The 13,555-nt window shown below is 39.0% G+C and overlaps 2 protein-coding genes across 2 annotated transcripts in view; one reads left to right on the top strand and one right to left on the bottom strand.

The window, feature by feature from the left end:
* Positions 1-1,655, bottom strand: part of oxct1a (3-oxoacid CoA transferase 1a) — a 62,688-nt gene extending 61,033 nt beyond the window's left edge. The window contains exon 1 of the mRNA XM_084056135.1: positions 1,418-1,655. Coding sequence (XP_083912261.1) covers positions 1,418-1,525 — 108 coding nt within the window. The 5' untranslated portion in view covers positions 1,526-1,655. The remainder of the gene's footprint in view (positions 1-1,417) is intronic.
* Positions 1,656-4,772: 3,117 nt separating this feature from the next.
* On the top strand, positions 4,773-13,477 carry rimoc1 (rab7a interacting mon1-ccz1 complex subunit 1). Its single transcript, XM_084054924.1, has 6 exons — positions 4,773-4,885; positions 6,567-6,676; positions 8,182-8,328; positions 9,552-9,683; positions 11,411-11,525; positions 11,694-13,477. Exons 1-6 carry the CDS (start codon positions 4,792-4,794, stop codon positions 11,927-11,929), a joined length of 834 nt encoding a protein of 277 aa, XP_083911050.1. The 5' UTR covers positions 4,773-4,791; the 3' UTR covers positions 11,930-13,477.
* The last annotated feature ends 78 nt before the right edge of the window (positions 13,478-13,555 follow it).

Raw genomic sequence — 13,555 nt, 5'->3', positions numbered from 1 at the left:
GACAAACATCTCCCTATGAAGAAGTTTACTGCCAAATCCAGACTGGCTGCAGTGCATCATTAATTGAATACAATAATGTAAGAACTTGTGAAATAAATGCATCATAAACTCTTATCGTTACACTTACACAAGACACATTCTTCAGCAATAGAATTCATTCACTAAACCCAAGTTTATAGTCAAATTAACAAATGCAATTACTTTCATAGTCATCTCATTTCACTAGAATAGCAGGTGATGGCCAAATCATGTTACCCTGCCCCAATCTAATGCCTTAAAATAGATCATCATGCCATTAATAATTGTAATAGCGTTTGGGGGTTTTCTTCTCAAGTGTACACTACATAAGGTTGCTCTACAGATAAGCTTATTATGTTCTTTGTGTTTTTAATTGTTTCCTAGGCTAGTATGCCGCTAGTCTAGAAGACAAGGTCCGCCAAATCTTTGTGTGATCGTAACATTTTATAATTTACATTATCCACTTGAACCCTATAGCATCCCTATTCTGAGATTAACTTTAGCCAAAAATAGAAGATCTACAAGCTCACAACGCCTCGCAGTGAGGGAAGAAAGAGCAGTTCAAGCACAGAGTGAAAGGTCAAATTATTAAGTGTTGAAGATTTAAGTGATCAAATGTCTGAAAATACACATTAACATGAATCCAATAAAATAAAATAAAACATTAATTTACACAACAGCGATTACAGTGCTGTGCTGTCAACACAATTGTTTACAAATACAATAAGTAGTGGGGTTCCCAGGCTGCTGCTCTCGCAACTAGCACTTGGCCTGAAAAACGTTGGTCTCTAGTCTAGACCATTGGCTACTCTTTAGTCTTATCGCACATGGCTGCAATGGAAACATTCTCATACATCAGCTGTGTGAGACCATGCTGGTAGTAGGTTATGCAAGAACTTGTGACACACACACACACACACACGCACACGCACTGACGCACACGCACACGCAGAGAGAGGTCTTGGAAAAAAGATACAGCACACATCCAACAAACTAAAGTTAGATACTAAGTAGTGTGCTCGTCCACTTTAAGTGAGGTTTTGATGCAGTGAGATACAAGCTCCAAAATGAAATATACACTGTATTTAAAATTATATTTAGTAGCTATTCAACACACAATGTTACATTTGATTTGCAAATTGCAATCATATTAATCTGAGGACAATCACGAGGTCGTGTGTATTTTGTGGAGGTGACTTCATTGACAGATTGGGTCGAAAATAAATCAGCCGGCGGATGAACCTCTGCCAGATAACAATAACAAAGACAAATGTAGATAACGTATAATTGCTAATAACCCTTATTTTGGACTGTAACCTGTCTGATCACTCGTACTGAACCCACCCGTCTGGGTTATTAGCCTGGGTGGTCATTTGCATGGTCGCATTTCAATACTGACCTTGCCCAAGGAATGAGTAGTAGCCGAGTTCAATTTGGGTCTGCAGGTGCCAGATAGATTTTTGAAGAACACATTTTCCGCCCTCGTCAATACTTTAAAGGCCGCCATGTTTTAGAGGTGTCAGATGCGTCAGATAGCTGCTAGCAGCACACCGAAGCAGGGGGTGAGGTTACGTGTCGTGGGGGTTGCTGACGGGCAGGAGGGATGATATGCTGTCTGGCAGTGGAACAGTGGAGCTAACATTAGCAGCAGGTCTCTCCAAGTGATGAGCGCGCTGTGGGCGGTGCGGGTGGGCGGGGCTGGACGCAGGGGGAGTGACAGAGGCTCGACAAGCTCATTAACATTTAACTGCTTCACCGCGGGTGTTGTTGTGGTTGAATGTCTGTCTTGCGTGTGTGCGTGTGTGTGCGTGTGTGTGCGCGTGTGCGCGCGTGTGTGTGTGTGTGTGTGTGTGTGTGTGTGTGCGTGTGTGCGTGTGTGCGTGTGCGTGTGCGTGTGCGTGTGCGTGTGCGTGTGCGTGTGTGTGTGTGTGTGTGTGTGTGTGTGTGTGTGTGTGTGTGTGTGTGTGTGTGTCTGAATGACCAGCGCAAATTCAATATAGACAGGTTTTTAAATACAGTAGGTTTTAATTGTATCATTAATAAATATGCTTATTGTTATTTTAACTGGTATCATTGTTATCATTGTTGTCTATTTTTACTGTTTGATTTACTGTTTGATTTATATTGTATGTATTCAAATACCTTTACATAATAAAATAAAATAAAACACTCCAGTGCCTTGGTGGCACAAGTTTTTGTTACTTTATTGTACAATTTTGAGGTATTTTTACTTTACTGGAGAATTTCCTATTTTCAGTACTTTTACTTCTACTCCAATCTCAGAGGCAAATATTACTTTTACTCAACTGCAATTATTTGAAAACTTTACTAATCACTTTGTAGATTTTTATTATGATTACAAAACATACAGTAATCACTTCAGCCCTATATACATTTGGGCAATAAGCCCAATAAGCCCCAATAAGCCCGCATTGTGAGCTTGTATATCTGCTATTTTAAAAAGATTTTTAAACATTTTAGACATTTGAAAACTTGTGAAATGGGACATTCTGCATAACATGTACATTCATTTTGATACCAACTTTTGTACTTTTTACTTAAGTACATTTGAATTATGTTACTTTTACTTGTACTTCTACATTGCAGAATTGATACTTTTACTCAAGTAACAAATGTGAGTACTTTTTCCACCACTGCAAAAAGGGAGACAACATAAACACACTTGTTTGGGGCACGTGAATAATCCTTGACTCCAGTGTTGCCATGTCCACTTATTATAAGCGATTTTGGACTTATTTTTCTGTAAAGTTGCTTGCAGAAATTGGTTGCGGGTTGCGTTTTTTTGGGCTTGTTCCTGCTTATTTAGGCTTGCTTCCAAATTGTTAAATTATTTAAACCAGTGGTTCTCAAAACATGATGTTGTTTGTGTTTTGTGCCCAGTGAGCATTTGTGTTAGAATGTTTTAAAACAATATTCCAAATATTCCACATTTTATTGAAAATAGCAGCTCTACAAGCTCACAACGCGTTGCGATTTGTATATAGTATTGTATATATGACGCATATAGCAGGGGTTTTCAAATGATTGTGAAGCAGGGACCACCACCCTGACTAAGAATCAACCTGGGGACCACTGTTGTTTTGGGTAGGGGCTAAGATGAGTTTTTCGGAAACACTCATGCATTCCATGTCAATGCATCCCACTGTTTCTCAACCAATGGTCCATGGACTACTTGTCCATGGCATAATTAGGCCTGCAGGTGGTCCAAGGGAAAATGTTTAAAAATGTAAACAAAGAAATACCTTTGTTAAATGTATTAAAATATGTTTAAATAATATAAGTCCATCAAATGTAAAAAATAATAATATTTGAATGAATAGGTGTGGTGTGGGTGTAAAAGCTTTAAATTAAATAATGAATGTTAAGGGCTTGATATAATATGTTGTTGTGCAGCAAATAATATATTATACTAAATTATATTATATTTAACTGAAATATGCTAGTGATCCAGAGCTCAAAAAGGGTTGAAAACCACTGATCTCTGATCTGAACCTTCTATTAAACTCATGTAAACTGATATACTGATTTGTAACCCTTAACTCTATATTTGTAACCTTAATTTTAACTCCATGTTTGTAACCTTAATTTTCAACTATGTTTGTAACTAATTTATGACTAAGCATACATGCAGCACATTTCCTAATGTTTCCTAATAGACCACTACTAGACCAGGCACTTTCCCTTCCTTGAGATTCTAACTCCCCTTTTCTGTGGAATTTCTTGACCTCCAAGCTCCAACTTCCCAGTAAATGACGACATTGACGACATGTCATCAGGTCACCTGCAGTGGTGGAAAAAGTACTCATATGTTTTACTTAAGTAAAAGTATCAATACTGCAATGTAGAAGTACTCTGTTACAAGTAAAAGTCCGGAATTAAAAATGTACTTGAGTAAAAGTACAAAAGTATTGGTATCAAAATATACATATATACATGTATATACATATATATACATATAAGTACCAAAAGTAAAAGTACTAAAATGTTTGAAAATAGCAGATCTACAAGCTCATAACGTGTCACGATGCGATGGATTGTGAGCTTGTAGATCGGCTATTTTCAAATAGCCTAGGTATAAAATAGGGCCAAAGTGGTTAATGTATGTTTTATAATGTAATAAATGATATCTGAAAAGTAACTAGACACTAAAGTTGTCAAATAATTGTAGTGGAGTAAAAGTACAATATTTGCATCTGAGAGTACAGTACAGTACTTGAGTAAACGTACTCACACCACTGCATATAGGTTCAAAGTGCTCATGTGACCCATGGCTGCCTCTTCCACCTCGGAGGAAAGCCTGGTCTGCGTTCCAGAAGACAACATATGATCCGGTCTAGGCCACGCCCACTGAAAAAAAAAGAAAAAAGAATCCTCTTTCCGGATTCTGCCCATCCGGTTTTGCGGTGCCGCTTTGTTTTGGTTCCCCAATCCCTATTTAAATGGAATAGAATTTCCCCGTGGGATAACACCGACGCTAAATAGTCTCCGGATAGTGCACGCACATTTACATTTAAAAAATAAGCTAAACTATGCTGCATCAAGGATTTTATTAGGACGGACCTATTTTGGGGTGAGACGGCTTTCCGGTTCTGCCCATCCGGCCACTTTTTATATTTTTTACTTCCGCTCCCGACCGGATCATACACCCGAAATGGAATGCTGGCCAGGCTATTGGGCCTTAGAACTGGTTGCTTATTTCTCTCACAAAATATGGCAACGCTGCTTGACTCACGTGACCACCGTGTTTTAGTCATGGCCGACGACTGCAGGCGACAGGGCTTCGAGCTGGAGAGAAGGATCTTTGAGTTGGACATCAAGTGCGCCAGCCTCCGAACAGAGAAACAAGGTACACAACATGTGCACGTACACACACACAGAGGTCAACGTTGTGCTCGTTGATTGTGTGTAGCAGCGTGACAGCTTTGTCCAGTTTGAACTGCTCTGCTAGCTAGCCAGCTAGTAGTGTTGCCATGTCCGCTTATTATAAGCGACTTGTTTTTTCTGTAGTTGCTTGTAAATATTGGTGGGTTGCGGGGTTTTTTTTGGTGCTTGTTTTAAAATGTAGTTGCTTATTTGGCCTTGCTTCCGATTTTTTTTGTATTATTTAAACCAGTGGTTGGTTCTCAAATATGTTCATGTCATGGACCCCCAAATTAATAGGTATTTGTCATAGAGTTAAAAATGGTATTTGTCCCACTAACCCCCATCAATATGTGTTGTGCCATCGAGCCCGGTACCAGATTTGTGTTGTTAAAATGTCTCAAAAATATTCCAAATATGCCACATTTTATTTCAAGATGAAAATAGCAGATCTACAAGTTCACAACGCGTCACATTGCGACGTATTGTGAGCTTGTAGGTCGTCTATTTTTCAAATAGATGTATACATCAAATAGCCAATGTATACAGTTCAAAGTGCTCTTGTCGCTTATTTTGGGCTTGTTGTCATAGACCCAGTTGCCTGTCTCTCTCGCTAAACCTGGCAACACTGCTAGCTAGCGTTATCTAACTTAGCTTCGATGCTACCATAGCAACAACAACTGCTCTTCTGATGAAACATTTTGCGTTTTCCAAATAAACTCTCGGCAGCCGACTGTATAGTGTGTGATATGAATATATATTGACGTTTTGGAATGTTTTATTTCATGCCAACTTAATAAATGTGAGCTAACTACCTGCGTTTTGACGGGTTGCTACAGTGTTAACTTGCTAATGCTAGCTAAAGAACATGCGTGTTGCTAAATAGCGAAGTCATCTGGCTTTCTGGAATATATCGAGCCATGTGTTACTTGTCAACAATGACCTAATGTTACCTTCCTCCACTAGTGAGCTGCCCAATGTTAACTGAGGTTAGACCAATTCGTTGTCCATCCTATGTAATGAGCTGGATCTCATTTTTGGTACTTATACACTAATAAGCAGTGGTGTTAAAAGTACTCACATTTTTTACTTAAATAAAAGTACCAATGCTGCACTATAGAAATACTCCAGTCCAGAATTCTAAATGTACTTGCCAGTACAAAAGTATTGGCATCAAAATATACTCAATTACCATAAATAAAAGTACACATTATGCAGACTTTCCAATTTCACAGGTTTCAAATGTATTAAAACATCTTTTGAAAATAGCCAAAGTTTAAATGGGGCTGAAGTGGTTAATGTATGTTTTGTCAGAATAATCGAAATCAACAAAGTAACTAGTAACTAAAGTTTTCTAATAATTGTAGTGGAGTAAAAGTACAACAGAATTGTTCTTAAGTACAGTAATTATGTAAATGTACTTAGTTACTTTCCACCACTGCAAATAAGCCACAGTGGCACATCTGTAAGCCCAGGTCATTCAGCCTCAAAATGCAAAACATCAACTAGTTATTTGTAGGTTATCTACCCTGTCACTGACCCTTTGTATTTTACTTGAACAAATTTTATGCATCAGATGGACACTAGTGTCACTGTACTGGATCTTAAAAACGTGTCATGTGAGATGTGACAAGTCATTGTGTTAACAAATCTATTTTTTTCCCTAGATGATGACTATTTGCAGAATGCGTCTGCCATACTAGACAAGTTGAAAAGCTTTTACAGACAAGGAGGGGAGAGTAGCAGTCTTCCTAAACTGCTTCAGGATTACACACAGGTACTGCAGTATGTCCAACTTTTAGATGGCCTTGTTGCCCCATCTTAATTGTGTTCATTAGGCTCAAAATTGATTATTTTTAGGCTCCAATATGATTTTGGAAATCAACAGTCCCATTGCTTATACTAAATTGAGCTGCTATATATGGACTGTTGCTATATGGCAAAACGTTTTTTTTTCTCCAAATTCTCATCCAACTGTATCAAAGCTGTGGCACAAAGACCACTCTGGAATGTATTTAAGACAAATTGATGGTCATATATTTTTATTTTTGATATTATGTGGAGAAATGTTCAGTTGTTTTCAGTGTAGTTGATTACTGGATTAAAAAGCAGTGCCATGTTTTGTAAATAGACCTGTTATTTTTTACAATAGTTAAGTAAAGATGTTCTTCAATAGTTTCAGACTACGTAACAGTCCTTGTTCTGAAAATCGTATAATACAAAAAAAAACGTGTTGAAACGGTTTGCTTTTCTATAGCGTCTTTATCCAAAGTGCTTTACAATGTGCGTTGCATTCACCCATTCACACGTCGCACACAGATGGGGGAGGCTTCCATGCAAGGCACCAACATGCTCCTCAGGAGCAGTTAGAGTTTCAGTGTCTTGCTCAAGGACACTATGACATGAAGCCAGGAGCAGCCGGCGATCGAACTGGGAGCCTTCTGGTTACCAAACGGCCACTCTATCTCCTGAACCACTGCCGCCCCATTATTATAGCAGGTTATAACTATTATGAAAATTAGAACCTAGTTTTTATCATAATCTTACTCAAATATTGAATGAAAAGTAGTGATCCGTTGGCTAGCCAAATGAAGCATGCATGTTGTTAATTAAATGATCACAGATTGATAATAACGGTTAAATGGAATTGTGGAATAAAATGTTGCATTACATAGATGCTCAATATGTATTGATAATAGGAATATATTGGATAATTTCATTGAATGGAAAATGCTCAAATGTAACAGACAACACCTAAGGTTGTAATTTTAGCTGTGTGGTTCAGTGGAAGTCACAAATGATTGATCTAAATATGATATTACTGGATGGTTATTGGCCTATGGCCTTGAATGTACCCAGGTATTGGCCACTTCAGTGTATTTCAAGAGGTACTACTTGTTCTCTTTTTAAGGACACATAGTCGATTGATATTACATCCTAATTTGGTTCCGAATTTCCTACACATTCAATCCCCTTAGTTCCCCTAAGTGGGGAATAGGGAAGGGCTTTTGTTAATGCCCTCTCCACATTATTGCGCTTATCTCATGTGTTGACAATCACACAGGTCACTGAAGTACCGCAACTGTCTAAGGATCGAGACAAATGATCATCAAATAGCACTTTGAATATAGGTCTGTGTTTACTCTGCACATACAGTGTGTGCACTGTCTGTCTGAGAGTTTTTAAAGGCTTTTGGATAGCAGGCTTTGCATGGAATTCAATAAAATAAAAAGCGTTACTGTTTTCTGCTTCTATTTTGGGTGTTGTCTTTGTGTGTCTTAGGTGATACTAGACATAACATTTTATGAGGAGAATAAGCTTGTGGACCAGGAGTTTCCTGAAGACTGCTCACCCTTCAAAATTCAGCAGCTGCTGCAGGATCTCACTGAGCCAGAGGTGTTGGCAGGAAGATTGGCACCAGCACAGGAGGTGGGTTGTGGTGTTGGGATGGCGGTCAGTGCTCATGTATGTCTAATTACACATGCGAGGCATGCACCTTAATGTAAACTCTGCTTACAAAAGCAGATTTATTTTCACCAGCCAAACACTGATGAATGATTGGCGGTGGATGCCGGTAACAAACCTTTTAAAGTATTTGAGAACCAACCCAAGGTATTCATCTCTATTCCAGATATCAGTTTTACAATTAAAATAGTAGATGCGGCTGCTCCAGTTTTCTGTTGTATTAGTATTAGAGGTGTGGAAAATTATTGATTTTATGATGCCTTGTGATTTTGGCATTGATGATTCTGCGACATAACGACTTGGAATATAATGTTGTGAAGATACAATTACTTCCCGGAGCAGCACGTCCCATGACTTGTGCAAACACTACTAAGCTGCAAGGCTAACCACTGTCACAACAAGAGAAGTGGTTGAGGGAGGTAGAGAAGTGATTAAAATCTCACCCAGTAGGGCTTTTTTAAAAGCGGACTACTGGCCACATCTTTATTTTTTACAATTACTACACAGTCAAATCCTCCATTAAGTTAACGATGATGTACAACAACGATCAACACATCACGATGTGACACGCTATGAACTTATAGATCAGTTGCTGAGTGAGTGACCCAGTTGTACGACAAGGTTTCACGGATTGATTTGAAGTTGCACTACAGCACACTTATAAATCATTCTGCAGTGCATTACAACTTTACATTTAGTCATAAGGAGGACTGAACATTTTCACAATAGGTAGGCTAGGCCATTGTAAACCAAAATAAATCAAATGCTATTATGTATTTTGGTTTACAATTAAAGCACTTTAGAGTTTATAATAAGTATCTGACTGCCAAAAAAGAAATGGTAATGCAGTAATAGAGATAATTTAGATGCATCGTAGAACCAAATCAAATTGTTAACAGGTTAATCATAATTGAATCATGAGGCCAGTGAAGATGCACACACCTGTCCAACTACACAACAGTTGTTCTTGCAGAACAAATTCAAAAGCAAGGTTGGACACAACTCCATTTCCTAGGCCCAATGCCCCAATCACAATTTAGATTGGTATTTGAGTTGTACACTAACTGTACTCTGTATAGCTTTCTCTGCTGGATAATCATCTTTTTGTTATCAAGGTTAAGTTAAAACACATTTAATGCAATCATCACTTTCTCACACAGTTGCCCTTGTCTTTTGATCTATGGCAGGTGCAGTCTGTGTTGGGCCTTGAGCTATTAGAATGTCTGTACTGGAGACGTGGAGCTCTACTGTACATGTACTGCCACACCCTTCACCAACGTAAGCAATGGATCAAGAAGAACAAGGACACATTCCTTAAGGTAGCACACCATTCTTGTTTCATAGAGTGTACAGGTTGGCTTACTAATGAGCATGGCATAAGGGATGTTAAGGTGTGCTTGATCATGACAGAAACATATACACTTGCATGGATTCAGTTTAAACTTAGTCTGTTAGATTATGTGATTGGTCAAAAGTGGCCAATCATGACGGTACTGTAGATGGCCAGATCTACCGTCAGACACTGACCACATAATTGCAACGTTCCCATTTCATTTCCGGCCAGAGACCTGTTCGCCACATGGTTCCCTCCTCTCTACCCTCAGATAAACTAGCGGCCCACAGGCCACATATGCGAAAGGGTCCAATCTGGCCCGATGGATGATTTTGAGGGGGGGTTGAGGGGCATAAAATATTTTATGTAGCCACTTGACATTGCCAAGGCTGCTCATGACAAGAACGCAGGAGACCACAGAACGCAAAAGTTAAACTAGCTTGAAGCAGCACTGAAAAAACTGCTGTCCCTGTTCACCAAAATTCAGGAGACTTGAGATGTTCGGGACATCACTGTGATCATATTTCTCGGTATTCATAAATATAATGTGTGCTTGCAGGTGACACATAGACATCCAAATGACACTATGAAATCACTGAACAGGGTCGTTGGTTAGAGCCAAGAGATTTCAGGTGTCTGGAAGCCGCCAGTAAAAAAATGACACTGTTCAGTGCACTGTGATGCGTTATGTGTTTATGCAACTGGATTCTGTCAAGTCCCTAACTGGATACTGTCAAGTCCCTGACATGTAAGCTAAATGCATTGGGACATATTTGAGTGTTGAATTCTGTTAAATTCACTAAGTGAAGTGTTTTGAAGAAAGTTATTGCAGGGACAGTGCATTTCTGTCTGCTAATGAAAGCATAATTCTTTCATCTTATCACAAATTTCATGTAGCCTACGACTGTAATACTAATCATCAAAGTAATCTTCATAATAAATTAAATCAAGCGAGACTAGCTATTGCAGAGACTACTGCTGTGTTCACACTGGTAGATACAAAAACGTTCAACCATTTCCACTCAACTTCGCTCTCCACACAATTCCCGCCTGTAATGAGAGAAAACAAATTATTGTCGTCCTCTAGTTCCATTATTCTTTTTAAGCCCAGGCTTTATTTTCCTTTATGTATTTCTTGCTCGCCGGACGCGCGCTTGATGTCTACAAGGCTGTTGATCAACACTGCAACAGCAACTCTGCGACAGATGCACTGCATCGCTTTGTATCTTTTGTAGCTGCCAGTGTGAACGTAGCTTAGTTAGATAAAGGTCTTCTGTTAGCATGAGCTGGCAAGGTAAAAAATCAGAGGCAGTGATAGCTGTGGGAGTATGTGCGTATGCATTCATGCATTCGTTTGCTCATACACAAAGGGTCCATAAAGTCACATTTTACCTGATTGAGCAAAATGTACCCATGTCCTGAAATTAGTTTTGACACGCCTGGTCTACACAATCTGTTTAAATGAAGAAAATAAAAGCATAAAAATATATATTATTTTAAATGCCTAAAATGTTTGCAGGTTATGCTGAAGTGACCTTGATAGGCGTATTTTTTCGGCCTCGAGTTGAACCAAATTTAATTTTGTTAATCCACTGTCCAATGCCACTCTCAAACCATAACAGACGATGTAAAATACTCTGCTACCATTTCCTCTATGGCTCACCAGTGTAATCGCCACCATAATGGTCTTCTTCTCTGGTTCTGTTGACACAGTGTATTCAGGAGGGTGTGCGTTACCTAATGCGAATGCTACAGGTGAGGAATTCTGTGAAAATCAACGATGGAGTTGTGCTCCATGATACTGCTACAGCCAACTTCCTCTCTGAAGGTAAGCAAACCAAATCTGTTCTCTCTCACAAATGGTGTTCCAATCTTGACAAGTTAAATGATGAAAGCACCAGATTGAAAGATTCATTAAGACATTCCGAAGCATACTTCTTCTTATACAATGTAGTCGATTTGGTAGATGTTCATCCCTGCTTACTTTTTCAACCAGGCATCTTCTCGGACACCCACCTATTGACGATGATGTACATCGGTGAGATGTGCTTCTGGGCAGTGAAGTATGAGGACTGCAGCGTTGACACAATGGAGCGCAAAGAAGACCGCCTCCAGTTCCGGGACATTGGAACACAGATCCTCAACAAATATGTGCTGGCCTGCGAGGGTCCTCTGCAGGGCCAGGGCTGGAACACAGAGAACGCCAAGGAAATCCTTAGTATCTTACAGTGAACTGAGCTGCTTCTGTGTTGAAGTTGCCCTCAGGCACAGATCTGAGATCAGTATTTAAATATGTCACCCCTAAATAAAATCATCACCCTTTTGGTTAGGGGTGTGGTGTGATGGTGGGGCAAAGCAGATGGATGGGAGGGGGTGGGGTGTAGTCCTTGGATCAGTGTCTATAGGCAACCTCATCCTTTGCCAGCTCTGGCCAAAGGAGGGAGAATGGGAGGCTACACCGTAAAATCGTCCGTGTTAATTTAACTCTTGAGTGTCCGAATGTCCAAATGGACCTGTATGGGTCAATTTGGCAAAAACGTTAGCAATACATTATGATTTTGTTACAGCACTTACGAAGTGTGCCTAAAAAAATGGAAACCAAATCAACAATATAATAATAAATCACAATAGAAATAGCTTGAATAACATACAGTGCAAAATATTAAACTTCTGCAGTCACATTTTTTAATTCTTAGTTAAACTGCCAGAAATTATCTAATTATTATGGTAAAAGTACCTATGATGGGCCATGGAGCACAGATGCAGTTCCTCTTAAAGGGTTCTGGCCAGTGACGGGCTGTGCCTATATGATCCAAGAAGAGAGCTCCAGGAACGGTAGACAACCAGAGCTTTATAGAAGCAGCTTGTCTGTCACATCCCACAGATTTTCCCAAACCAATGGGCAGCAATAAGGTAATTGAGAAGCAAGAGCAGCACTACTGCATCCAAAGAGTAGGTAGGCAGCTCTCATCTGCTTTTGGAATACGAGGGCCCAGACAGCTTGCCCCTGCACCATGCCCCACTTACTATACAATAGAGATCTTTGGTCTTTGGTAGTTCTAGCTTCCTGTAGTGAATCGGAAACCAAATGGAGTCAATTTGGTTCCACTTGGACACACTCAAGAGATAAATTAACACTCATGGTTTTGCAGTGTAGAGAGTGTAAGTTATATGGTGTAAAATTGTTGGGGGGTAAAGGAGGAATCTTATCAAATATTTTTCTCCCTGTCCTCCCCCTGAAAAGCACTTATCTTCCAGATTCCAGACTGTTGGTTTGGGCATGTCTTTTGCTCTGAGAATGTGGTAGAATAACATTAATATTAATATAAAAAAAGATTATTAAGAAAATAACATTTAAAAAACAAAACAAAAAACGATTGTTTAAAGTTTAACGATAATCCAGCTGGGAATGAGAGATTGCACAGCATTTGTTTTTTTAATTTATTTTTATTTGCTTTTTGCCTTTGTTGTTTTTTGTTAATATTTTTTTTTTATTAATTGCATTTATATATTACAAAAGGTAAGGAGATGATCACAAAAAGTGTTGATTGAGACTGAAGTATTCAAGACCTTTTTCAAGTATGTACAGTTTTATTCTTAATATCAGCTTTGTAATATGCCACTTGTTTTCCCTCATCTATTGTAAGTTCCATTTTCTGCAACTCTGATAACTTTGATAGTATGCCTATAAATGGAGAATCTGTGTTGGTGGTCTTTTGAGGAAGAAAAAAATATTGTTTTTTTATGTCTTCATTGAAAATAAATAGGCGCGTTGGTTAATGGCAAAATCATTGTCTATAAATCATGGACTGTATAGATTAGATCATTGGTTCTCAAACTGGAGTCCTGGGAGGGGTA

This window comes from Gymnoscopelus microlampas, assembly GCF_963454915.1.
Source record: "Gymnoscopelus microlampas genome assembly, chromosome: 4".
Taxonomy (NCBI): Eukaryota; Metazoa; Chordata; class Actinopteri; order Myctophiformes; family Myctophidae; genus Gymnoscopelus; species Gymnoscopelus microlampas.
Note: the sequence above shows the minus strand (reverse complement) of the source record. Positions and strands in the feature narration are given on the sequence as shown.